This window comes from Hippoglossus hippoglossus, chromosome 17, assembly GCF_009819705.1.
Source record: "Hippoglossus hippoglossus isolate fHipHip1 chromosome 17, fHipHip1.pri, whole genome shotgun sequence".
Lineage (NCBI taxonomy): Eukaryota > Metazoa > Chordata > Actinopteri > Pleuronectiformes > Pleuronectidae > Hippoglossus > Hippoglossus hippoglossus.
The window spans coordinates 21,272,766-21,300,598 of record NC_047167.1 but is presented as its reverse complement, the minus strand read 5'-3'; the positions used below and the strand labels follow the sequence as shown (position 1 = coordinate 21,300,598).

General features: G+C 42.7%; 2 protein-coding genes across 3 annotated transcripts in view; both read left to right on the top strand.

The window, feature by feature from the left end:
* atp1a2a (ATPase Na+/K+ transporting subunit alpha 2a) overlaps nucleotides 1–20,445 on the top strand; it is a 32,373-nt gene extending 11,928 nt beyond the window's left edge. For both annotated transcript variants that reach the window (XM_034612958.1, XM_034612959.1), the window contains exons 9-24: nucleotides 320–518; nucleotides 1,496–1,605; nucleotides 4,695–4,829; nucleotides 6,383–6,462; nucleotides 7,186–7,295; nucleotides 8,317–8,492; nucleotides 10,960–11,096; nucleotides 11,581–11,731; nucleotides 12,545–12,713; nucleotides 13,418–13,572; nucleotides 15,769–15,892; nucleotides 17,991–18,136; nucleotides 18,274–18,404; nucleotides 18,553–18,654; nucleotides 18,883–18,974; nucleotides 20,399–20,445. In XM_034612958.1, the coding sequence (XP_034468849.1) occupies nucleotides 320–518; nucleotides 1,496–1,605; nucleotides 4,695–4,829; nucleotides 6,383–6,462; nucleotides 7,186–7,295; nucleotides 8,317–8,492; nucleotides 10,960–11,096; nucleotides 11,581–11,731; nucleotides 12,545–12,713; nucleotides 13,418–13,572; nucleotides 15,769–15,892; nucleotides 17,991–18,136; nucleotides 18,274–18,404; nucleotides 18,553–18,654; nucleotides 18,883–18,974; nucleotides 20,399–20,427 (2,046 nt within the window). In that variant the 3' untranslated portion in view covers nucleotides 20,428–20,445. The remainder of the gene's footprint in view (nucleotides 1–319; nucleotides 519–1,495; nucleotides 1,606–4,694; nucleotides 4,830–6,382; nucleotides 6,463–7,185; nucleotides 7,296–8,316; nucleotides 8,493–10,959; nucleotides 11,097–11,580; nucleotides 11,732–12,544; nucleotides 12,714–13,417; nucleotides 13,573–15,768; nucleotides 15,893–17,990; nucleotides 18,137–18,273; nucleotides 18,405–18,552; nucleotides 18,655–18,882; nucleotides 18,975–20,398) is intronic.
* Nucleotides 20,446–22,177: 1,732 nt separating this feature from the next.
* sdhc (succinate dehydrogenase complex, subunit C, integral membrane protein) lies at nucleotides 22,178–26,749 on the top strand. The gene is made up of 6 exons (XM_034614390.1): nucleotides 22,178–22,210; nucleotides 23,810–23,869; nucleotides 23,967–24,068; nucleotides 25,084–25,145; nucleotides 26,022–26,185; nucleotides 26,482–26,749. Exons 1-6 carry the CDS (start codon nucleotides 22,194–22,196, stop codon nucleotides 26,584–26,586), a joined length of 510 nt encoding a protein of 169 aa, XP_034470281.1. The 5' UTR covers nucleotides 22,178–22,193; the 3' UTR covers nucleotides 26,587–26,749.
* Nucleotides 26,750–27,833: the final 1,084 nt, after the last annotated feature.

Sequence of the window (27,833 nt, the reverse complement as noted above, 5' to 3'; positions counted from 1 at the left end):
TATGTCTCCTGAACATATAGAATGAGTCTATGCATCATGTTTTCATGTGCCTCTGCCTCTGCACCTGCTGTTAACCAGCCACACACACACACACACACACACACACACACACACACACACACAAACACACACACCATCACATTTGCTGTAAGGCACCTGGCCCACGCATGATTTCACATGCACAAACACTTGAACGCACCGGTGCGTACACATGCTCTCTCCCGTTGTTGACCAACAATCATCCATCCTCTCCCCTCCTCTGCCTCCCCATTCTGTCTCTCTCCCCCCCCCCCCCTCTCACCTCCCACCGTCCTCCCAGGTGTGTCTGACTCTCACTGCCAAGCGAATGGCCAAGAAGAATTGTCTGGTGAAGAACCTGGAGGCCGTGGAGACGCTCGGCTCCACCTCCACCATCTGCTCCGACAAGACGGGCACGCTGACCCAGAACCGCATGACCGTGTCCCACATGTGGTTCGACAACCAGATCCACGAGGCCGACACCACCGAGGACCAGACAGGTAAAAAGGGGAGGGAGAGGTGAAGAGAGAGGCAGGAGAAGAGAGCATGGTGGGAAGATGGAGGGACAGAGATATAAAGGGGAGTGTGTGTGGGAGCACAGAGGGGGGAGTGTGACCACCTGCCGAAATTCATCTGCACAGTGTTCCCGCTGCCAGCTGACTCTGCTGCTCGAGCTGCAGCCCGGATTAAGTGAGCGGTGGTATGCGGTGGGTGGCACAGCCCTCGGCGACGAGTCTTTTCCCCAGAGGTCCCGAGCAAGGCCGCTGCTGCCGGAGCAATTGGATTCAAGTCTCATACAAAACGGCAACAAATGAAGCCAGATTTCACAGAAGCTTTTTAGCAATAACCGAAAGGGTTTGGGAGAAAGCAAAAAAAACCAACCCTGTGTGCATAGTAACGAGCGTTCAGAAACACAATGAGTAGCCAGCAGTGCTGACAAAGGCCACACAGTTGGAACAGTGCAGGAGCTGAAGAGAAACAGTGGTTTCATTGTTCAGGAAGAACAGACAACTGGATTTTTCAGCAGCTGTTGCAGGTTCTGCTTAGATTCGTTGGATTTTAAAAAGCCCCAGTTTGCCTCCGTGTGTTTTATGTTGCACGACACTTCATCGTGTCCTGTTTGCACATTAAGAGCGACAGTGACCGCTCTGGAGAATTTGAGCTGATATGAATATCTGCACCGGCCGCAGACAGAAGGTCATTTTCAGTTTGATTGCAGGTGGCGAGGGATGAAGTTTTTACTGCAGGTTTTATGTTTTTGAGACATTGTGGTTAAATATGAATGTTTTTCCAGACTTGGGGAAATTGAAAAAATAAAGTGATTGCTCAACTTAATTGACCCCTATTCTGTTATTTAGCTACAATATCCAGTGCTCCTCTGTGAGCCGAGAGGGAAGTCAGTCGCATTAATACTGTATGAGCCCTACTTTTAAAATGAAAAAACTGTCTAACCGAGCCTTCTCTGCTATTCTCTCAGGTTTGGGCTTTGACAAGAGCTCTGCTACTTGGACGGCTCTGTCTCGTGTGGCCGGCCTGTGCAACAGAGCGGATTTCAAAGCCGCACAGGAGCACCTTCCCCTCCAGATGGTATTGACTTCCACCCCACGCTGACACTACAACTGTAACTTTCCTAAACCTTGGCATCGGCGTTCCAGTCTCATGAATTATCTCTGCTCGATAATGCATTGGGGGTATAATGGGTTTAGTTTAATCCAAGGACATCATGAACAGGCCTTATCGGATTTGTACCAAATAATACATGCACATTATTCATAAGACATGATTTTGCCTCAGTGGTTTGCCAGTAGGGTGAAGCTAACAACATGGCTAGGTGAGCTGTCACTCAGAGAGAAAAAGAAGCAGAGGCAGAAGAAATATTCAAATCCTTTACTTACTATGAGGGAAGGCAGCATTATGATAACATAAATCACAGGTGAGATAATAACCAACACTTCTACTGAAAGAACGAGGCTGGATCTTTTGTTTCAGAACATCCACGACAAGACTGAATGTTACAGAAATCCTGGTTCTTCTACTTCCCTCCACAGAATCTGTTCATTAATACATTTTGAGGAATCCTGCTGATAAACAGACAAACAAATGACAATTAAAACACTAGAGTGGCCTCAATAGAGCACACACCTCAGCTGTAGGGACCAAACTGCACATACTCGTAGATATCAGGTCCCCTAAATGTGCCTGATTGTTTTTCATCAACAACCATGAATTATTCCCTGGATTTATCAGTGAAAATGTAAAAAACTAGATCAGTCCCTGTGGCGCGCCGAAATTCAAAAGGTTCCTACCTGGACCATGTTCCATCCTTCCACCAAGTTTCATGAAATCCGTTCTGCAGTTGTTGCAGAATTCAAGACAGACATGGGTCAAAACATAAGGATTTATTTATGTCTTTTAGGATTTGTTGATATTGGAATGACAAAAAAAAACGTTATCTTATTGTTTAAGTTTAAATGCACCTAAAAGAAGCAGGAGCTCAGCTCACATGCTTCAAATTGGACATATGTGCAGTGTAATTGTTAATACTCTAACCCATATGGCACCAACAGGGAAAAAAAACCCTGTATAAATAATTTGCCAATACCACTTGACACAGGTGCATTACACACTCCGAACCTGCCTCTCACACAGACAGACACACTGTGGATAATCCAACGCACCCCTGGAAATAACTCCCCTCGCACTGATACACAAACACACACACTGCCGGATGGTAAGTCGATAATATCCCAGTGTTCCACCGACTGCTCTCTCCTCCAACCGGTGCTGCACTGACCTGAAGGAATTCTCTGTGTGGCCCCCAGCAACAGGGATTACAGCTTCTTTACTCCCAGGGGAGCAGACCCTCGAGGTGCCCGGACTTCCTCCCTTGCATTAAGTAACGGTTGTGTCTTCTGACGGCACTCGAACACAGCCGTCAAGGCCCAGGCTCCACTGCCATTACGAGAACGAGTCCCCATCTGCACCCACAGAAACACAGAGAAATGGAATTTCCTTGATCTAGTTATTCATTCATGAAAAGGCACAAACAAGGACAAATCTTGCAGAGTGTGTGTCCTTGTTTTTCGCGCCTGTTCATGAATGAGTAAACAGGAACAAAGAGAAATCTCTTGTCTTAGTTTGGCCCCCGTTGGTAAATCGAGCACCAGTTCAGCGTAGATTTTAATAAATTGTCTCCAAGAGCAGGAGGAAGTGCAATGATAATTATGGAACTGTTATTGAGGGTGAAGTTGGAGGTTATCTGAAGAGAATTCTCCTCTTAGTGCTTCGAGCAGCACCGGGGGTGAACTGAAACCCTAATTCGGAAACCTGTCTCCATCTCAGACTGTCCTCACACAACCCACCCGATCACTAACTTTCTAAATTATCTCTGTTCGTCGATGCAACCGGGACCAGACCGATTACAGATTCAACCAATATGTTCTTATGAAAGGAAACAAAAACAAAACCCAGTGTGGACTATAATTACATTATCAGTATATTAATAAAACAGAGGGTAAATAAAAACCACGTGACTTCTTTCTTGTTCAAACGTTTTGCTCGTTCGACGGCTCATCAACAATAAATGATTATTATTAATATCGGCGGCCATTATCCAAGGCAAACAGTGAGAGGAGACAGCAGCAGCAGCAGCAGCAGCAGCAGCGTGGACACACACACACACACACACACACACACACACACATGCCCACGAGCAGCAGCGGTTCACTGAGGTAGCTGTCATGCACAGACGATGTGAGCGAGTCCTGATGGACCGTCTGTCACTGAGCATCTCACAAACAACTTTGTCACACAAGTTGAAGCCGGTAGATGTGAAAAAAATAACCCCCGAATAAATAAAATAAAATTGGATCGGCACACTGTCTCCACACCGACCGTACAATGTCTCGGTGTCTGCGTGTGGTTGTAATGTAAACATGCTCAAATTCATTGACCTTTTCTCAGTGTCAAACAGTGAGCGGTGACATTTACACACCTTGAGAGGAATCAGATCTTCATGTGTTGTTTCAACAAAAAATATTGTAAAATGTAAAAGACTATTATTACTATTTGTTTGTATATTTAAGTATTTATTTAGGATTTTTTTAGGATTAATTAATTTGACATTTTGGCAGTTTTGGTCCTCCGTACCCAAGAAGCATCATCACTGAACACCACTCAGAATAAATTATGAAGTTTTAATTTCCTGAAGCATTACTTTACTCGTTAGCTACAACCTTAGCAACCTGTCATTGCTGTTTATTGCCACAGGTAATCGTTTAAAGTGCCTTTTACACCTATTTCCTAAAAGTGCCTTTGCCTAAATTGCCAAATAATCAGTTATACTTTTCCAGAATCAAAATCTTCTTCATCCTCTAAACTGCAGAAAAAAACTAGTTTTTGCACTTCCATCATTTTTACATGAAATTGTTCTGGTGTTATTATAAGTGCTGGTGATGCAGGTGATTCTGAGCGACCTGCATCAGAGCGATGAACCACACAGTGGAAGTAAAGGAAGTTCTCTCAGGTGCTGCGTTCATCAATTAAACAACACACAATCTGAAAAGCCTCTCCTCTGCACTGCGGTGTGATAAACACCAGGCAGCGAGACAGCTACTCCTTTCTTAATATGCATGTGTGAATAACTGTGCTAATGTGCGCTGTCTGTGTTTCCCCAGAGGGAAACCGCGGGGGACGCGTCGGAGTCGGCTCTGCTGAAGTGCATCGAGGTTTGCTGCGGGAGTGTTCGTGACATGAGAGCCAGAAACCACAAAGTGGCAGAGATCCCCTTCAACTCCACCAACAAGTACCAGGTAGTGCATGGGACTAGTGTCACATCTCAGCTTTGTGCCTGAGCTGCAAATCCAGAGACGACTCATAACTCGATTCATGCTCACTTGTCTTTTTTTTATACGATCTTACAAAGAAAGGTTTTTAAGTTCTTTTGTTTTAGAGGCTGGAGCTGCAGCAATGGACAGTTGGAGGGAAAGTGTCTTCTGAACATTAGAGCATATAATCCTTTTCAAACTATAACAGAAATTATAATTATCAACCTGAATATGAGAATAACATGTCTCCTTTAAATCGTATTGAATTGAATCTTACTAAATTCTTGGTAAATGTAATTTCAATTTGTATTTGTAGAATCTATTCATTTTTTTTGCTCTTCAAATAGACGATATTATTTTTCAAAGAGGCGCGGTTTACACGGTTTGAGAGAATCATGAATATATTTATTTTAACCTTCTAGCATCCGGGGGAGTGCAGCCTGAACATCCACGCTCCTTTATACAAACCGCCTACTTTACATTCACACGGTTTCACACATCCATGTTTGGAAGCAGCCCAACAAACCACAACCTGAGGCCTCACAGAGACGATGCAGTGTTCACATGTCGTCATTACGTTGGAAATCTACTGTTTGTAGGAATTAGGAAGTGGTTTCTGTTTGGCTACGTAGAAAATGCTGTGTTGTACAAACACGGTTTAGTTAAATTAGACGTAAGGATATAAGGGAAACATGGTGAGTAGTTGGATTTGGATTGATGGATCCGAACCGGCGCTTCTGGCAGGACTTCAGTTCACATGCATGCTGAACATCCTGTGGAGGTCAACAACGACTCTGAGCGAGATTAAAAACTTAGTATTGAAGTCGTCACATGGAGCTGCAACACTTTGCTCAAGGGCGCCGCAGCAATTAAGGCAGGGGGGGGAGTGTGTTTCTCGCTTCACTTCCCAGTCCCTCAGGAGATTTGAACCGGCGTGTGAATAACGGAGCAGAGATGTTGGAGAAAACAAAGGACTTCCTGTGTGTATTTTGTGCACCTGTTCCGTGACTTAAAATAGGAACGTCTGCGTTGAGGGGAGGGAGGAAAGAAAAAAGCAATTTTGCTGCGGTTCTCTGAGATTAGATATGCTGTGACTCAGATACAAATTACCTGGGGTGTGTGTGTGTGTGTGTGTGTGTGTGTGTGTGTGTGTGTGTGTGTGTGTGTGTGTGTGTGTGTGTGTGTGTGTGTGTGTGTGTGTGTGTGCAATGCAAGTTGTAGCACCACAGGAATACATGTGAGAGTATGAATGAATGTCCCTTCAACACAGGCAATACACACAACATATGAATACTTAGTGTGCATCAGTCAGTTTCAATTAGACTTTTATTTCACAAACGTGGGACAGCGACGTCCTGAGTCTCTTTCAAAATAAAACTGAATCATGTTAGCCTCGCATGACAAAACAACCGGTAATAAACTACACGTTGCATCATAAATGAAGCTGAACATGTTTTGAAAAAGCATCCTGCTGTTTTATGTCCTCACCGCTTTTTTCTGTCCTCCTCCGCCCCCCCCCCCCCCCCCCCCCCCCCCAGCTCTCAGTCCATGAAGTGGAGGACAATCCCTCCGGTCATATTCTGGTCATGAAGGGAGCGCCGGAGAGAATCTTGGACAGGTTGGTTAATCAATAATGGATCGATTATACGTCTCGCTGGAAACGCAGGACAGAACTTTCACTCGTTTTTCATTTAGCTTTTTTCCATCTGCTCCGTGACGTAGTGAAGGAAACGACTTTTCTTAAAGGCTGGAGATATTCTGAAAGTTTTATTTCTTCGTATTGTCGGTAAAACTCGTGAAAAGACAGGATCCTTAAATGGATTGATCCAACCAACAAGCATCGTCCGTCTGAAACTCAAGGACAAATCTTAAAAAATACATTTGTGACCTGTAGAAACAAATGAGTTTGGGGAAATATCTCCTCCTGTAAATATCAGGAATTGAAGCTCAATCATTTCTTTACCAAAATGGGACAATCTCATGATTTTGGCATCACTCTGACATAAAGTCTGACCCAGTTGGTTTTCTGGTGAGACTAAAATTCCGCTGGTTCGTCCGTGTCCCTCAACGAGCTCCTCTTTAGTGTGACTTTGTGAAATAATCAGATCTAACTTTTGTTGTGGAAGAGTCGTCCCTTTTCTTCACCCTGTTCTTTATGCACTCTGTGTTTGCCAGTGTTGCAGAGTAGAATCAACCTTTCGGCTTGTATAAATATTCCGTTGACAATTAAAGCAGATTTTTTTATTTTTCGCCGCGGGTCTTTGCTAACCCACCTTTGTGTGTTGTATTAATATCACAGATATTTTGTGTATTAGAAGTATTGTTTGTGAATGATTTACAGGTGCAGTAGCATTATGATCCAGGGGCAGGAGCAAGCGCTTGATGACAACTGGAGTGAAGCTTTCCAGAACGCCTACATGGAGCTGGGCGGCCTCGGAGAGAGAGTGCTCGGTACGTTTGGTGGCACCATCTATTACGGGCTTGTTTGGGAGCATGTAGTTTGGGGGGGGGGAGATGCAGTTGGACACAGCACTTACTTTTTATAATCTCCTTGGTAAACAGGGCAGTTTCCCCCGAATGTCCCCATAAAAGTGTGGAATGTTTTTATTATGACAGCGAATCCAGGGAAGAAGGTTTTAGTGGCGCAGTTTTTAACCAGAACGACAAAAGACCCACATGGAGTCAAAGCTGAAATTACACATGTCTCACAAAATGTCAGAGACATTGGAACGTGGGGTTGTGAAGAGCTGAGGTTCAACTTTCAGTTTCTCCAAAGTGTTGTGTACACCGACTCTGTAAATGTCACCAGCTACCTGGCATCTCTCTCACATGCCAAAGGTACTAATTATGTGCTATCATCATTTTTGTTAGAGTGGGTGTCACTTTGTCGACAGTAGCAAGTGGAAAGGAGCCATATTCTGAGCGGAACTTCTGAAATCATGTTAATTATTAAATCTCACTTATGCCGAGGGTGATGATGTTGATGATGATGATGGTGGTCGGGTGTTTTGTGAGGAAGAAAAGCTCCGACACCTTCAGACCGAGCCCTGGTTTCTCATCTGCAGCATTTTATTTGGCTTAGCAGATACATACTTCAAAGGGCGGTGGATTATGAATTAATAAAAGTGACTTATTCAATTTGTATTTCAGAGATGCAACCCTCCGGATCTACATTTAAAATTAAAAATGATTTGTATTCATAAGGAGGACAATGCATTTTCTGAAGGTGTCTTTCAGAGCCTTTTTTATTTACCTCTTTTTTCGGTTAGTGTTTTATTTTAAATAGCTAAAGTTAGAGCATCCTCCATGTTTATTGGATGTTTTGAGCCAGAAATTTTTACAGTTCAGATAAATTGTCAGTTGACATCAAAGATCCTAAACAAGTTTTCTGAACTGCAGCTGCTCTGTGCTGTGAGGTGTCATTTCAGCCAGTTGTGAACGATCACCCTCTCTGATCCCTCTCGTCTCGCAGGCTTCTGCCACTTGAATCTGTCTTCGGCTCAGTTCCCCCGAGGCTTCACCTTCGACTCCGATGAGACGAACTTTCCCACCGAGCAGCTCTGCTTCCTGGGTCTCATCTCCATGATTGATCCGCCGCGTGCCGCTGTGCCTGACGCTGTGGGTAAATGCCGCTCCGCTGGTATCAAGGTAATTGGTTCCACAGATTCAACCTTCATTGTAGTTCCTGAAAAGCCTTTTCCTGGGGCTTAATTTAACAGGCTTTTTAGTGAAGGGATTTGCATGTCAAATCCCCTTTCATATCACAAAATGGAGCACAAATGACAAGCAGCCACGGCACGGGGCCCCGATAGATGCTAATCGATGGATAAACGAAGTTGCTCAGAGGAAGCTGCTGACAACATAGTCAGTGAATGTGCTTTGAAAAGAAGACAAGTGTGGATTCTTTAGATTTCTACTCTGAGGTTGTGTACACACTTATCTGTTTCACTACAACATTTCAACAGGAAAATATAGGAAATTAAAAAAAGCAGGCATTTAAGGAGGAACTCGGTCTATTCCAAAATCAGTTTTATGGGAGTAAAATGTAGATTCAGTCGATTTCTTTGGAAATTCCCATCACAAGTTAATGAACTGCAAATACACACAGAGCAGCTGTTTAGTCGGAGAAGTAATAAGCCGGGCTGCAGGTTAAACAACTTTCAGCAGAGACAAAATTGGGTAATGAGCTGAATGAGGTTATCAAATTAAAATGAATACAAATATGGGGGAAGGGATTTTGCATATTAAATTCCAGGTACAGTTGTAGTTGTCTTGCAGGTGTTGTGCTTCCTTTGTTAATTATTTTTTTGAATGACACATTGTTTTCACTACAGAAACGAAGCAGAGGCAGAAAACAGGACTGAAAGTAGTGAAGCAATGTTTAACAGAAAACGTGACCTGTCTTAGAAAATGTTAAAAACACAAAGTTTTCTCAGAGATTTAGTTTTATTGTTTTGTCTGAGGTGTTGTTGTAAAAACTATAAACTCTGCCTTGTCTTTTTTTCTGACATGACGAGGATATGAAGGGAAGGAAATGTTGTTTATTTGAATAAACTAGTGTACTGTCCGTCAAACTGGAGCTCGCCGGTTGTGTCTGACTTCAAAAACATAAATACCATAGTAACAGAGAGCGGCGTTTACAGTTTAAAATAAATGGAGGAATCACTGTCTGTCGCTTCTCTTGATAACCGCTCATCCAAAAGACTTCACATCCAACGCCGCCCTTTCCTCGTGCTCTCAGCAACACACCCGTCAAGTTCGAAGCCGATCGGCTGAGCGGTCGTTGAGAAAATTGAAACACAGACGGACAGACTGAAAGAGATGTTCCTCCATTTATATAGCTGGGTTTGTACTGTGAAGGTTTACAGCAGATCTGACTTCATGCTGTTTCTCAAAAAGTCTAAATCATCATATTATAGGTTTGTTAACTTGTCTGTTAACTCTCTGCAAGTTGATTTAAAGATGGATCCCAAATCACTGAGAATTCAACTCTATGCAGACGATGTAATGTTTTCCAGCTGTAAAACCTTCACGTCACAGCTGAACAGTATAAGAAATGAGAGTCTTATGATGTTGTACTGTTGGTTTATCGTCTAACTGACCCAGAGGAACATATTGTTTAACATACTGTTACACACTATCAGTTCTTTTTCCATGTGGCTGAGCGCAGGGTGAAAGTTTAATGGGTTAACGTGAGTACGCACATTTCAGCTGCTTCCTCTGGCGTCAGTCCAAAAAGCTTTAGTGCAATATAAAGTGCTCCGGCTTTATTGCTCCTTCAGTCAGTCTGTTTATGTCCTGCTGTATATTATGGCGGTGGTGGGGATTTTCAGAAAGGTATATGATTTTTTTATTGCTTTACTTTTTCATAAAAGGCTTTAAATTATTCGGCTGAGACGCCGCCTCCTATGCCTGTCTGTATATTAGACTGTTATACATACATGTTTCTCAAATCCACCCAAAACCCAAATATATTGCTTTAACGTTTAATGAAGGTTTATTCCTTTATCCACGGGAAGAGAGGACAAACCAGCATGTGCAGATTTTTTACTGCTGGGAGATTTAGATGGTGAAATGAGCAGTGAGGTTATTTTCGTCTGCTTCTGTCACTTTCCTTATGTTTGCATTATTACGATAAATTGGACAATTTATTTGTAGAGAGCTCCTTCAGGACACGAAGCAGCTTGCAAGTCACTAAAACTAATCACTAAACATTGAAACTAGTATATTTTCTTGCAGTGGAGATGAAAATATTCTGCCTCAAACCAAGGATGTGACTCATTGTTAAGCTGTTGTTGCAGCTGGACTGAGCAGAAATATCAAAAAGTTCCCTCAGCCTGTCGACTACAGTGACCAAAGGCAAATGCAGTCCTTGTTTTCGGTTTTAAAAACATTATTCTCCCTGTAAGACCATCTGTTTCTTTTCTGGAGGTGAACCTCTAACCCCTAATAGCGCCATTCTCTCTCACTGTAACCACACAACACGTTTCGGAAGATGATTTATAGCTGCTGCGCTGTACCTCAAGACCGCTGTGACACATGACGCGCAGATGAGATACAGCAGGGTTAACGTGATAATGGCACGTGATTTATGGGACCTTCTGCCTGCGCTCAGGTGATCATGGTAACCGGGGACCACCCAATCACAGCCAAGGCCATCGCCAAAGGTGTGGGCATCATCTCTGAGGGCACTGAGACGGTTGAAGACATCGCGGCGAGACTGAACATCCCTCTGAGTCAAGTTAACCCCAGGTGTGTGTGTGTGTGTCTGTGTGTGTGTGTGTGTGTGTGTCAGACTAAGCTATGGGTGCAAGTGTCTAACAATAACTTCTCTGTAAATGTGAGATTGTGGGAAATGCTGAAAATAAGTTTATTTGAGAGCTAGATAAGACGATGAAGACCAGTCTCAGTTTCTACAAAGAGCGAATCTGACACACGGCGCCGTGTAAAACCATTAACACTGAGCAATCTGGCCACGGTGATATTCAACTTCTCTTCCTACTGAGAAAAATAAGCATATTTTCTAAAATGTCAAACTTCTTCCTTTAGACAAAGTGCATGAAAAAGGCCTCGTTTGCATGAAGGTGTGTGTGTGAGTGGGAGGGAGAGAGAGAGGGGAGGAAACAGAAAGACAGACTTGAGGAGAAAACAAGAAAATGTCAATGCCCCCCGTTTGCATAATTGTCCCCGGTGTCACTGAATTCTTCTCCTGTGTGGTTATTTGTGTGCCTCGCAGGGATGCCAAGGCCTGTGTGGTGCACGGCTCCGACCTAAAGGACATGAGCTCCGAGTACCTGGATGACCTGCTGAGGAACCACACGGAGATAGTGTTCGCTCGCACCTCCCCTCAGCAGAAGCTCATCATCGTGGAGGGCTGCCAGAGACAGGTCAATGGACAGGAGTGTGTGTGTCTGTGTGTGTGTGTGTGTGTGTTCATGTGTGTGTGTGTTTGGGCCTTTTTTGAAAGTGCACAACTGAATGGTGAGTGCGTGTGTGTGTTTAAATGGCTGTGCTTGTTTGTGATAAAGTCTGGATGAATGCTTGAATGTTTCTGTTTGTGTGGAGATGTGGCTGAATAAAGTTGTGTGTGTGTGTGTTTGTGTGAGTGCAGGTGTGTGTGTCACTGCCATATAAAGCTGAATGCAGTTTTCTGTGTGTGTGTGTGTGTGTGTGAGAGTGAGTGTATTTGAGCATCTTTGTTTGTGCAAGTGGCAAAAATAGATGAATACAAGCATTTGTGCATACGTGTGCACGTTTCTATGTGTGTACACTCGGTGGATTCCTATATATGAGAATATGGGTAAATACGAGTGTGTATCGGTGACGTATACGATACACACTATATCGTCCAGCCTCAAATTAAACCTTATACGCCTTAAAGTGAGCTCTCGTGCGTGAACCGTCGAAAGCAGACGTGTGTACGCACTCGCACACTTCCCAATATATTGAGGTCATGCATCAATTCACCCTGACTCTCTCTCCATGTGACTGAATGATTACAACTCAATTCCATTTTTCATTTAATCTCCCCAGAGCTGCTTTGAAAAGACATTATTAAGACAGAAGGGGGCGGGGGGGAGAGAGAGAAGTGGAGAGAGAGGGAGAGAGAGAGAGAGAGAGAGAGAGAGAGAAGCTTAAATCATGGTAGTTCTCGTTCTTTTCTTGACACTTTTTGTATTCTCTGGTCCTTGCGGGTGCAGGGGGCGATCGTGGCTGTGACGGGTGACGGCGTGAACGACTCCCCAGCCTTGAAGAAAGCCGACATCGGCGTTGCCATGGGAATCGCCGGCTCTGATGTATCCAAGCAGGCGGCCGACATGATCCTGCTGGACGACAACTTCGCTTCCATTGTGACCGGAGTGGAGGAGGGTGAGTGCGGGGCCATGAGTGGAAGAGAGAGAGAGAGAATCAGAGACACAGGAGAATAAAAAAAAAATCTTAAAATTGAAAATATGATATGAAAAGGATTTGACTACACATTTATCAACTGAGACTTCAACTAATGTCAAGACAATAATGAAGAGATAAGAGAACAGGAAGTAGATCTTACTTATTTTATCTTTATGTCTTGAAAGGATGTGTGTATTAAACCAAAATTATCAACAAATCAGACACGAGAGAAAAGACCTCCACTCTTGTGAACACGATATCTCAAGAACACCTTCGGGAAATTTCTTAATATTTGGTGCAGACATTGAGTTGGACTCCAAGATGAACTGATTCGATTTTGGTTGTTGAAGGTCAAAGGTCAAAGGTCACAGTGACCTCATATGATTCATATGAGAAACATGTATGTAGACTGAAACTGCACTGGTTGGTGGAGGTGTTCAGCCACAGTGTGTTTCTACTTTATCTTAATAAGTCTGGAAAGTTCACTTTACCTTGATTTAGTCTGTAACATGAGGAAAAAGGCAATATTCAAACTATACCACAGAATTATCAAACCGATACATCATCCAATATCTACTCACGTAGTGTCTGACTATTAATAATATATCAATATAGATGTATCTCCCAGCTCTGCTTTGAAGTATTCCTCCTTGTCTTCTTCTCTTTTTTTTTTATCGCTGTAGGTCGTCTCATCTTTGACAACCTGAAGAAGTCCATTGCCTACACGCTGACCAGCAACATCCCGGAGATCTCACCCTTCCTCCTCTTCATCATCCTCAGTGTCCCTCTCCCTCTGGGAACAGTCACCATCCTCTGCATCGACCTCGGCACTGACATGGTGAGCAGTGGGGGAGAGTGACGCCTCACTCCGTTAATTAGTCCCTCAGTGTCTGCAGTTTTCTACCATTATTATAATCAATACTTTTGACTACGTTTCTGAATAATTACCAGTTAATGTACTGGAAAACCAATTGTTTGAACGAATAATGCACTGATTGCTGAACACTAATCGCTCACTATTCCTCTGGCCTTTTGGATAATGGTTTCCTGTGTTTGTATTTAAAGATTTACAGCTTTTAAAGCTACTTTCAATCTCTCGTGGAATTTTACAGGAAGTCACAAAAACCAAAGATGAGGTTTTAGTTTTATATATACTTCTAGTGTGTATTCAATCTGCCAATAGATCCCTTTCACCTAAACCTTACACACTGAACCTTGAAGAATGATAATCACAAGCATGTTTCAAAGCTAAAGACAAAGTACAGTTGCCATTAAGGAAAATGGCGTTAATACCGGTGTCAGATTTGAGAGCACGAAGGTAAAAAGAACCAAATGTTGGATTTCCAAAGGTTCTCCTCTGTCAGCGGGAGAAATGTGTCTTTTGGAAAACCGCCGACGTCCATTTGTTTATGTGGAACAAAGACTGTGTGACGCTCACACACAGATTTTCATTTCACTGCGCTGCCATTTCCAGATGCCAGTCTCTCTCCCTCCATTGTATTTCCAGCATCAACAAAAAAAAAGAGTTGCTGGCACGCCGGTTGCCTGAGGGGCGTAATCCATCATTACAAAAGAAAGGAAGCACACGATGAATGTGGCATATTCAAAAAGAACTTGTTCACTTGTGTTCATCACTTTAACGTGAGTTCTTCCTGCTTTCAGCCACCAGACATTAGCCAAACCCGTTCTCATTCATCCCAAGGAGCCCGAAGGCAAAGGTTTTTGGCCGCGTGTTTTATTATGGCCTCACGTCCAACTGCCGAGAAGCATTTAAAGTCCCCACGAGTCGAAGATAAATGGGAACAGCTTGCTCACATTGTTAATAAAGCAGCTCCACTTATATTTCTCAGGTGAGATAAAAAAATTAAAAAAAACCTTCTGTGGTTTTTCGATCAGCAGGACAAATTTGTTCGTGTTGACAAATATTTTCTAAACTGTCTGGGATCACAGGGAAAGTGGCGTCTTTAAAGATGCGATGATTGAAGTTGAAAAGCACCTAATTTGTGCACCTATTTTGCATAAAAAAAACCCCGTTCCCTTCAAAGTAACATGTCTGCATGTATTTAATAACTGCTGGTGGAGAGAACAGCTGGATGTCTGCTTTGAAGAGGAGGACCCCAAAATGAAAAATATTGAAATATGCAGTGAAGTATCTAAAAAGTGTTGATAGTACAGTACACAAGTAAAAAAAAAACACAAATCTCCCACATCTGCTGGTGAGGTTGTTAACAGCTTGTTAACAGCTTAGTTCAACTCCAGGCTACAGGCTCGAGGGCTCTGCAGAGATTTAGCTGTAACAAGCAGCACTTGGAGTCTGCGATGATTATTTTTAGCAAGCGCTGCCATGTGGAGAAAGACGGCTGCGAAAAGATGTTTATCAAAGCAAGATGTGGCCGCACTCGAGAACGCTTCGAGACTAAAATGTGGATATTACACACGCGCGCTTTCGGAGGTGTGAAGAATCATCGCCGGGCATAGTCATATCCTCTTCCCTCCGTCAGCTGCTGTGGGTCAGGGAAGTGTAAAACCAAAACAAACTGGATTTGTCCACCGCGGAGCATGTGTTCAGTTTCACACTGGGCCAGATTCTTCACCTCAAATCCCTCCTAAGTCGCAGAGATTTCCCGCCCGAAGTCACACATATTGCCCAGTTGCTTACCTGGTAAAAACCAGCCAATATAGGATCTTTATTACAGGAACCTTTCTCCCCTGCCTTTTTATGAGCGTCTTGAAAATTCACTCTCAGTCTCTTTCTCTCTCCCCGTGTCTCCTCTCCCTAGCTCTCTCTCCATCACTGTCACTGCCTCCCTGTTTCCTCTCTCCTTGCCCTTTTTCTCCTTGTCTTTTCTCCTTCCAAACGGTGATTGAATGCTGTATTATATTAATAGAGCCGTGTCTTGTCTACCCCTGTGTTTGGCACTGTCACTGTGCCTTTGTGCCGATGCCACAAAGACAAATTCCTGCACATTCATCCAACAGGCTGCGTAATGACTGTGCATATGCATCTGAGCCGTTCCTGTTTCCTCCCTCCCAGGTTCCAGCCATCTCATTGGCCTACGAGACAGCGGAGAGCGACATCATGAAACGCCAGCCGAGGAATCCCGCGACGGACAAGCTGGTCAATGAGCGTCTCATCAGCATGGCCTACGGACAGATAGGTTTGTCCTCTTATGTCTCGTCACCTCTCTGCACCACGGCTCTTAAACCTGAATCCCTGCGACCGGCCTCTTGTAGTGAAGTTACGGCCGTAATAAACCACACCGGCATGAAAACATTACATATTGACATTTATCAGTCATCTCTCGCCGCCTGTGTAAATGTTTAGGTACCTACAGTTCAGGAGAACAGATATAGAGGTGAGCACCAGTCAGGAGAGAGGCCCACAATTTTCTAAATAATTGTCGTGACATTTACAGCAAATTGAGAGTCGAGCCTGCTACTATTTTCCTCTTAATCTTGGCCATGTTTCACTGGTTGGAGCTTCACTTTGAATGCTTGCTTTTTATCTCTGGTTTTATATGTTTTGGGAATAGTGAAGAATCAAAGGCTGGCCCAATTTCATAGGCTGTTAAAATAGGTCAATATACGACAGGGCTCCATTGGATGACGTGCAATTTAAAGCCGAACACGTTGAGAACACCGAGGCTGCTGGGGCCAAACTTTTGCAGGTCACATCAAATCACGTCTTTTACAAACCAGCGCTCTGACATTACAGCTCGAAGTCTTAACGCCTCTGCAGTGAACTCCGATCCGATCCGATCGAGAGTGACACGCGATAAACGTGACGGTGGAATTAAAAATCAACAACATCACACGTAACCACCGGCGAGGACAAGTGGAGGCATCAGCAGAAAACAAACACAGTCAAATTTGTTATGGTATTGGTTTCAGAATAATGCAGGGTTTTAATTTAACAACATAATGAATGAGGCGAGTAATAAGCATCTTTTAAATCCTACTTGTGGAGGTTTTGTTAATGTGAAGACTTAAGCCCTGAAGTAAGACGTCCATCATGTGGAAAGTGTTACACCCACTCAGACAAAACTCATTTGGAAACATGAAATTAAAACTCACCATCGGCTATTATTGCTGTCTTCAGCTGTCTGGAGTCATTTACTAGGAACATTGTCGAGGGCAGAGGGAGGAAGATATATTCCTCTGTTTCTTCTTTTAATATATGAAATGACAAAAACCAGGTGCACTGAGGCTGAATATCTAGAGCGACCATTGACTCATACTGTTCACTTTCAGGGACATAAGTTGAGTTATCTGCCTTATTTTAGTACAATAACTGGGCTACAACAGAAGTATAAAGCCAATGCTGTTGTTCTATCCAATTGGACATGACTTACACTGCAATCTTATAAAAACTGATCCGTTAGCCACAAATAAACACAAATACAATGATGAAGACTCACTAATTTATGGTTCTGTATATTTTCCTAATACATTCCTTGTTTCTAATCTTTAACTTATTAGAGAGACAGTGTTTGACTTGATTGTTTAACTTACTTCCTGTTCAGCACATCTCAGGTCAACTGGTTTTCAACACACAAACCTGAGCTAGAGAATTAACGCTGCCCAGGCCCAACAGCCACTTGAATTCTACCAAGCCACAACACATTGCAAACACTCATAGCCCGAATAATTTGCATTATACATTATTCATGGATATATCTGTGAAAATGTCCCAAAAAAACAATTTCCCAATGTTTAAGAATGTGATAAAAATGTTCCTGGATCAGTCCCTTTGTCCAGATCCCTGCCAAATATTTAACCGGCGCCTTCTTGGCCCATGTCCCATCCTTCTACCAAGTTTCGTGGAAATCTGTTCAGTGGTTTTTTTTGCATAATCCTGCTGACAAACAACCAAAGAAACCAACACACAAACCAACAGAGGGTTTTTAATTACCTCTTTGGCAGAGGGAATTATAACCGACTGGAATGTTGTCTCGGGTATAAATGGAGCAGTTAATTCAAGGAAATTTGTCTGGAAATTAATACAAAATAAATCCAAAATAGAAGCACTGTATGAATGGGTGAACATGAATTGGACTCTGAAGGGCCTTGAGTGGTTGATTAGGCTGGAAACGCACTAAATAAATACAGTGAATTTACCATTTTGGGGGTAACTTCCTACACAATTACTATGTTATATAATCTTTCCTATAAAATGCAACATTATCTTCAGGTCATGGAATAGACTTGGTTTGTCATTGATCCCGGATTAATGTACCTTCACATTTCTTGAAACAGGCATGATCCAGGCTCTGGCAGGTTTTTTCACCTACTTTGTGATTTTGGCTGAGAACGGCTTCCTCCCAAGAACCTTATTGGGCATTCGCATTAGGTGGGACGACCGCGGGGTCAACGACGTGGAGGATACTTACGGCCAGCAGTGGGTAAGAAGCGAGGAGGACAAAGACAAAACAATGAATATTTCCAACACACGTGCAGGAATAAATACAATGTGTGTGTGTGTGTGTGTGTGTGTGTGTGTGTGTGTGTGTGTGTGTGTGTGTGTGTGTCGACCCGGCAGACTTATGAGCAGAGGAAGATCATTGAATTCACCTGCCACACCAGCTTCTTCGTCAGCATCGTGGTCGTCCAGTGGGCGGATCTGATCATCTGCAAGACCAGGAGGAACTCCCTCTTTCAGCAGGGCATGAAGTAAGTGATCCAGGGTGGGAGGTCAGGGGGCAGCAGAAGGATTGAGGGATGTAAGGAGGGCAGGAAGAATTCCTTTAATTAGCCTCAACCTAGATTAGTCCTTCCTTGTTCTGTCTCTAATTTGTTCTCGTTTTTTTTTGCTCAACAGGAACCGGATCCTGATCTTCGGCCTGTTTGTTGAGACGGCTCTTGCTGCCTTCCTCTCCTACTGCCCGGGAATGGACGTCGCGTTGCGCATGTACCCCCTGAAGTACGCATATTGCATATTCACACCTCCATCCACCTGAGAAATAACCTCTTAAAGGGGGCTTCCTGTTAGCCACTCTTGACTTTAAAAAGAAGTCTGTGCTCCCCTTAAACACCAGCTAGTTATCCTTAATATCCAAAAATTACTGCCATGAATTTAATGATTAGCACTCTGCCTGTTACTCACTGCTACTCTATCCATCTCTACTCTTTTTCTTCTCCTCCCTCTCAGGGCGATGTGGTGGTTCTGTGCCTTCCCATACAGTCTCCTCATCTTCATTTATGATGAGGTCCGTAAATTAATTCTGAGGATATCCCCCGGAGGTAAGCAGTTATTAAAGAGAAAGCAAGATTAAAAGGTTTCAACCTTATTTATCTTGTTAATAAGCTTGAAGAAAAAAAAAAAGCCAAGTGATGGGATAGCACTGCTACTGTCTGTCAGGGAGAATAAAGATCTGGAAAGAGTAGACTGTCATCTCCCCTCTGCTCTGCTGATCTGACCTGAAGGATCCTTAAAAAATACTTTACAGATTTAAAGGAGCACAAAAGAAATGCATGAAAAGAGCTTTGAACTATTTCCAACTGAGATAAAAAAAAATAAAAATAAGGAAACTGCTGCAAAAAAAATATCTGGAGCAATTATAGATGATTATTGACGACAAAGGATGTAAGCTTTAATTATGGGTTTCTTAAAGTGGAGCAAGCTGTCGTGAAATCTCTCTCGTTTCTCTGTTTGGGATAAAGTCCATGATTGTAGCAGATTCTACTCTTTGGCATTTCTACATAAATTACAAGTTAATCCTACATTTAGCCACATAGGCGGGTTTAGTTCTAACCCTTATCAATGCAGCTGGTATTCATCAGGCATCAGGCAGAACCACTCGATGCTGAACAATTCCCTGTAGCTTTCAAAACTGCAGCCGCCGCAACACATGACTGACGACTGTTTGTCTTCCAGGTTTGATTTCTGACAGAAACGCTTGTCAATGCATTGCCGCCCGACAGTTAGCTTTAGAGTTCTGTTCAATAAATAGTAAAAACCACACACACGCTTCACCCCTGTGATTTAATTTGATGTAATTATTGAGCCGCGACCAAAGCTTTCTTAAAATATCTCGCTCATTAACAGACAAGTGAAAACATAAGATATTTCCAGCCTTTTTGGATGAAGGCAGAAAAAGAACAATACACAAAAAACATTAAGTGATTCTTCTTTTGGCCCTGGAGGTAAAAAACCTTTAGCAGAGTGCTGCGAGCGAAATGACAAATATTCCGGCAGAAATCTTTTTTAACTCCGTCAACTCGTAACCTTGCACCAGGAAACAGATTATATCTGTCCAACACCAGCAGAAACGGCAGCAAATGATGAGAAAGGAAATGAAAGCAGGCTGATGAAGACACTTGAGATATGCCCCGAAGATCATACACAAGATACGTACACACTACAATGACTCAGAATCTGTTCACTGCCACGGCGTTTCGTCTGATGAGGGGCAAGACACGGGGAGACAAATACAATTTATAGTGACAGTTAATCATTTCTGTTAATCTGTGCGTCACGGGCTGCTGATCAGACTCTTAGAGTTATAAGGGGATTCATTTGGAAATGTACAGAGACAAAGGCAACGAGATGAATACAAATAGAGCGACACAAAAGGATATTATGAAAACTGCTCGTCTGTCATTTCGGTGTCTCGCACGTTCTCTCTTTCTCATATTGTGTTTTTGTCTCTTTCTCTCTCTTCTAGGTTGGGTGGAGCAGGAGACGTATTATTAACATTCATACAATGTCCATGTGAGTTGCGTGTCTGTGAGAGTGTGCGGGTGTGTATGCATATGTATGTTTGGGAGGGTAGAGCTGTGAATGTGTGTGTGTGTGTCAGTTGTGATATCACATGGATCAGTTCACAAATCTGATTATCATAAAAAAAAGAAACTGCTGAAAATAAGCTTTTCGATTGTGCTTTGAGTTTTTGTTTTGATTTCTCCGAAAACATTTCCAGCAGAACAACTTCGTGCCTTATACACTTTTACCAACGTGATGTATGAGTAACTAATGTCATTTATCATATGAAATGTACCAAATAAAATATATTCCAAAATATCCCTGACCTCTGATTCATTTATTATTCATCACATTGCTGTTATTGCTCATTATTACATCCATCAAGGAGGTTTTGTGTTCACCACTGTCCATTTGCTTGTTGGTTGGTTGGGAAATGGGCCAAGTGAGATTACATAGAATTTTTCATTATATTAAATTATGGAGCAACATAACAGATTTGTATCACTGTCTTTTACAATGCGAGATAGGGCAGTTTTTTCACTTATTTCCGAGGGTATAATTTACGGATCTCGATGGAAAAACAAAAACAAATTGAGGGGACTGACATTTATGAGCGTGTGCAATACAAATACAAAAAAAATCCAGATCTAGTGGATTTAAATGTGGCTTCATGAGGAGGTAGGTTTTTGATTAGTTTTTGTCTTTTATTCAACCGATCATTCTTCTGCAAAGGAGATTATGATTCCATGATCTGCATTGTGTTGCTGGTTTAGCTTTGAGGCTTGATTGGAGTTTAGGGGATTGTTGGCTCTTGGCCGAGGTTTCTGCTCTACTGAGTCATTCTGGTTGCTTTTGACGAGGATAACACAGAAACTGGTGGAAGACAGATTTGAATACAAAGGACAAAGTGTATGTTTTCCACTGATTACTATCGCTGAATTTGACTTTTTAATGTATTTTCGGTCACATTACTCATCTTGTCTTACTTTGACTTTGTAGATAAGTCGACCAGTTGATGCTGGACATAATGCTCCACAAACTTATAACATGAATATATCCGTATTCCAGTCAGTTACAAAGTGAGAAGAAAGTTAAGAACAAATTCAATTACATTTTATTTGTATAGCACCAAATAACAACGTACATTACCTCCAGGCCCTTTACACAGTAAAGTGGAGACCTCACAGAATTATAGAGGAACCCAACAGTTCCAACAACAAGAAAGAAGAAGAAGAAGAAGAAGAAGAAGAAGAAGAAGAAGAAGAAGACAACTGTGGAGAGGAAAAGACTCAATGTGGACGGCCACCTGCCTCGACTGGTGGGGTGAGGGGAGAAAATGTGGGGGGAGAGGACAGGTGGGTGGAAAAGAGGGGAGAAAAGAGAGAGAGGGTGGGGGGGGGGCAGGAATAGTAACTGTCACATAAAATCTAACAAAAACAACCAAGAAAAATACCATAGGTGCAGCAACAGGTAAATTAGAAACCATGTTGCTGGTAGTTTGAAAACAAAACTAATTTATGTGAATGAAAGAAAGATCAAATCAAAGAAAGATCAAATGAAAGAAAGAAAGAGAGATAGAGATAAGAACAGACAGAACAGACAGAACAGTAGAATCACAGACTTCCCCTGTATTCCCCCCCCCCCCCCTCACTGTGACCTGCTCTGACCTTCTGGAGTCGCGCCCTCGTGGATATCGACATGAACGGGCGGAACAACAACATCCGCCCACGTCACTTCCGCCCGAAAGCCTGTCAAACATGGCGCTGCTGCTAAGGTCAGTCCGTCTGTGCTTCACAGTGTCTGTGCTGTTTAGAGTCATATGCATGCGTTAGCTTAGCAGGTAAACACGTGAACATCATCCACAGGTTAGCGTTTAGCCTCACGCGGCTGACAGCGGGGTCACATACCGGGTTTTATCCGTGTGTGTGGTAAATATGCAGCTACGCGACGCTAGCTGACATTAGCTAGCAGGCTAACAGCTGTCGGCTGTGGACACTAACTTTGAAAGTGGCTCTAGTTGTTATTAAAGCCGGACTCGAACTCCTCTGTTTGCGTCATTCACTCGTCACATGTGCGTTGTTTGCTGCTGTTGTTGTTCTGTATCTCCTACTAAGAGGGGTTAGCTTGAGTTAGCTCGGAGTTAGCCCACAGTCGGGCGTTGCTCCTCGGTGGTGCCTTCACGGACAGAATATGAACAGAGTGGAAAGTCAGATACTAGTTGAACTTTGTCCACTTCAAGGACCGTAGGTGTGAGTTAGAGAGAAGCACCGGGTCCTTTACCTGGTCTTCTGAAAACCGAAGTTATCTCTGCTCCTGGTTTGTGTGTTTCTCCTTTAACTCAGAACAGATTCCCTTCCTCTTCTCACATGTTCTCTATAATAACATTGATTTGCCAGAGTCGAGCCAACAACTTATCGTCCACAGGAAACTACATTTCTTTCAGTGGAAATCTGACTTTAATGAGTTTAATGAAGATATTTAAAAAGGTGAAATTGCCTGGATGGGTTATAACCTAGGACATGAGGACATAACAAATAACTTGACCTTCATCTTTATATAGAATCAATCTGTAAATCATGGTGATTACAGTCTATCCATATCTATAAACAAGGGCTTTAGATCTATAGACATATCTCATATAGGCTGTACACAGTACCGTCTGAAGGTCACGCCTTTTGATCATATTCCAGTGAAATATTTTATCAGTGTACAAAAGCTTTGGGTGCGGTTATTAAACTAACAGTGGGAATGCCTTTATAACTAATTCCATTAATAGATTTTTATATTTATGTAAGTGCAGTACACAGAAAAAAAGTAGTAAAGTAAACTCCATGATGTTAAAATCCAAACTGTGTGGGCTCCAGACACTTTTCTGTTTAAGGATGGTCCTTAATGACTCTGGCTGTATATTTAACAGTCATTTTTATGTCGCTGAAAGAATTTGGGATCAGTGAGAATCTAAACATCTGAAGTGCTTAAAACTTTTGATCAGTACAGGATATATGTTTTAGGGTTAACAAAAGAGAAATAGATTGAACATTGTACCTTGTTTTACAAATTATGTTGTCAGAAGATAATGTCTGAGCAAATATTCTCTGTGTAAATTCATGAATAGATCTTATAATTTAAATAATCCTATGTTTGTTTTTGTGCAATATTTGTCGTTTCTGATGGATTCTTTCTTACTTTAAATCCTTTCCTTGTTATTAATTATTATTTTTCTTATGAAACTCTTTTTCAAACAGTCACAAAATCTTTAAAGGTACAAGATACTGTGTGTCTGTATGATTTTCCTCCAGCGTTTGACCACAGACACACAAACCCTGATGTTAAATATTCATTTTAAAACTTCTTTCTTCTCTTTTGATTTCAGGGCGTTTGCCCGTCCGGGTGTGTGTCTCGCCAGACCACAGTACAGTGTCATCTACAGACAGTGAGTTGTGTGTGTGAGAGAGAGCAAGAACTATGTCCGTCATCATGTACATAGTAATGATGCAAATATACAAACACCAACTCTCTTTCCATTACAGTGTGGCTCCAATGGGAACCACAGCGAAGGAGGAGATGAACAAGTTCTGGGCCAAAAATGCCAAATTAAATCGACCCATGTCTCCACATCTCACCATCTACCAGTAAGTTCCTCATCCCACATTCAGCACTGAGTGTTGCCCTGTTGTTGTTCAGAAAACATTCTCGAGTGAAGGATGGAGATGACTCAGTTGTTCAAGTGAAACAATATGCTCCATTTATGTTTTACAATTTCAGCTTCATATTTTCAAAGACAATAAAAGTCTCCTGCAGCACATTATCCACGTTGAGAATGATGTTGCGGTTCACATCCTGCAGTCTTTTCAATCTTTTAATGCTTATAAAACAGCAGGATAAGACCCCATTACCGGAGATTTGTATGCCTGTGGATACATGTAGTGCAATAAGTACTGTGATGTACTGTCAGGCAGTTATTAGAATAATAAAACCTTGAGTAAAGAAGGTATGTCTACCTTGCAGTTTCTCACCAGGTTTCCCTTCTGGCTAATTTTATCATTTATCAGTCATCTGGGATCATTTTTATGGCTGAATTGTGCCCGAGCACTTTGTCTCTGGCCTTTTCTCTCCTCACCCAGTGGTTGTTTGCAACATTTGAGATTTAGTGATTGAATCCATCGCTACCATCTGTTTTAAAGGAGACTGGACGTTCTTTTAAGTTTCTCTTTCCTTTACTGTGTCCTATAGGATTTTTCTTTGGGTGTAAACGTTCTGCAGAAGTTAAAAAACCCAAAGTCTGTGGTAAAGGGAGTTTCTCTCCCCCACAGAAAACTTGAAACCCAGAGTCAGTAGCACGCCTTGCAGCTAGTCTAGCACGACCCCCCCCCCCTTTTAAAGCCAGGACAAATAGATTAGCTGAGGTCGACGTTTCCTACACACGCTGGAATTAGTTGACCAATCATAACAGAGCGATTCAATTGGCCAATCAGAGCAGACTAGGGTTTTGAGAGGGGGCCTTAAAGAGACAGGAGCTAAAACCAAGTGTTTCAGATGGAGGCTGAAAAGAGTTGCAGCAATGGACAGTTTGAGGACAGTGATGTATTTTCTGAATATTAGAGCATGTGAACCTAATAAACGTGTTGTGTTTCCTTTGTGTTGCAGATGGTCCGTCCCCATGATGATGTCGGTCACGCACAGAGGAACTGGTGTGGGGCTCAGCGGAGGTAACACATCCCTGACTTGATAAACTCCTTGTGTCAGTTTTGTCTTAAAACAGTTTATTATACTTTATTAACATGTGCAAGCCCTTTCTTCTTGTTGTTGTTATTCTGTGAAGCTTCTCTCTCAGCTTTTGATTGACCCAGCAAATCTCTTCAGGGCATTTTAGTCCATCTCTTATTGATTTCTGCTAAGAGCGTTTACTGGCATTATAAAACACAAGTTGTTCAATACAATTCAACCCTTTGCATGAGAGAATAAAGTCCAGCACTGGACTGCTGATGCGCTGACGAGCTTTTAGCCGCTGGTCTGGTGCAAAGCTTGAGCCCGTGTTACTGTGACATCGTACATCAGCAGCGTTGACCTCGATGTGTCAGGCTGCAAAAGCTGGATTCAATTTTGCTTTCGTGTCAATGGGTTCAATAAGGGTCAGGGCCCTCAACGGCCACTCTGACTCACAAACAGTCACTCACAACTTTAACAAAATGTCACACGTGATTAATCACAGTGTCAGCTTTCTGGGCTGGAAAACGTACTTAATGCAAAAATACATCTAAAATAAGAAACGTTCATTTTAAAGGTTGTTTATAAACACATGCAGCGTTTTCTTTGTTTGTTCGCTCTTGGGAAATTATTAAACGCTTCTCCTGCCATTCTGCTTTTTAAACATCGCGGCAGCACAGAAGCAGAAACTTTGACACTGCTGTTGAGAGCAGTAACAGGCAGCCAATGAGGAGCCTGTTAAAAGTGCGGTGGTCAGCAGGGAAACAGATTGTATTTGTGTTTTTGGTGCTTGATGTGTTTCTTGCATAATAAACTCCAGTATAAAGACACACAGAAACTTCTCTCATCTCATTTTTATCACTTTTGTCTACGTGCAGCTATCTCAGCCTTTGCGCTGTTAGCGTTGGTTTTGCCGGGACAATACCCATACTACCTGGACTTGATCCACTCGCTGTCTGTCGGCCCCTTTCTCATTGGGTTGGCCAAGTTTGGCATCGCCTTCCCTGTGTCGTTCCACACCTATAATGGCGTCCGCCACTTGGTAAGACTTCATAATTTTATTCATAGACCCATCAAATGTTTGTTTCCCTCATACTAGAGTATAATTAATGTTCTTCTGTCGTTTGTTTCCATCACCGTGTTTCTTGTTTGATGTGAACTTTGTAATTTGTCACATTTTTCATTTTTGTCATGTTTGCTTATTTTACAGTTTTGATAGAAAATGGAATATATTTGTCAGCACTCATAAAACTGACAGTGTCTCGTGTACTAAATTGTCTTCCTTCTCCTCTCTCCTTTTTTTAAAAATTTGTTTATTAATATTATTATTTAAATCAGTTCTGGGACGTCGGGAAAGGCTTCAAAATCCCAGAGGTCTACCGCACCGGCTACACCGTGATTGGTCTGTCCATCATCACCTCCATCGCCTTGGCTCTGCTCTGAGCGCAGGAGACGAGACGAGCAGGAAGGAAACCAGAGAAGGGTGGTGGAGGGATTGTGGACTGGATGCACCTTGAAGATGTTTTGTGTATATGCTCTGTTCTGGCCGGCTGCAGGCAACATTTACTACAAGTACCAAATAAAGGATTATATTATACTGTATGCAGAGAAGGTGTTGTGGTGTTTTGTCCCCTGGAATTAATTATCCTGTGGAAAGCTTTGGGGTCATCAAATGCAGCACGGGTGCAAAGTGCATGCAAATGTGACCCAGTTTATTTTGCACTTGCTCACGATGTGAACAACCACTGGCGCTGTCCTACATGTTCTATCCTTATGTAATTTGTCTGATAGTGCTGTGACGTCACACTCATTAATCACTTTATGCTCTAAGTGCTCTGGTGCTGCAGGCCCAGCCACTGTGTACAGGAATGTGTGTGTGTGTGTGTGTACAGAGGCTGTTTACTGTAGGCTGTCATTCATATTTTACCTTCTCCGGGCTGCAGCTGCTCAGATGCATTTTTAACACCGGGAAAGATCCAGGGGCTGAAATACAGAGCGGCAGCCCAGTGGTGGAAGCTGTGTATGAGCACAGGCTCCTCACCGGCAGCCTTCCTCGGGCCTCGCTCCCCGCTGACGCGTGCCGGAGCTACACGCTGCACCTGAACAGCGTTTGTCCTGCAGTGAGAATAAAAGCAAGTGAGTGATGTAACGTCAGATCCAACTCCCGTTAATGTAAGGTACAGTACAAGTGAGCATGGGGGGGGGGGGAACAATGGTAAACGTTCTGTGGGGGGGAGGCTGCGCTCACACTGTTCTGTAGCAGTGGTTTCTAGAATGTGTCTGTTTAGATCAGGCAAACTTTCAGAGAAACAACACGACCACTTAGTCTCGCTCACGCCGACAAAATTGGTTTATCATTTTGCTCCTGGTGGCTCGAAGGGGAAACGCCTGTCGGGCAGCATTTGCGCTGACTTTTATTTGTGTGTCACACACAGGATCAAACAGGCTGTTTATGAAAGACGCAGCAAACTGTCCATGACTCAGATTTTATGAAAGGCAAGTTAATCTACAGCTGTTTGATCGTTGTATTCCCCTCTAGCATTTCTATATTTAACAGTTGTCACCTCAGAACAATCGTCATCTGTAACATCTACACTTGCAAAATTGCCCTTTTTATCCGACTTCTTGTTGGGAGTGAATTTGTTTCCCTGCATCGGGTCTAATCCATCTTAAAGACACATTTCCTGCTG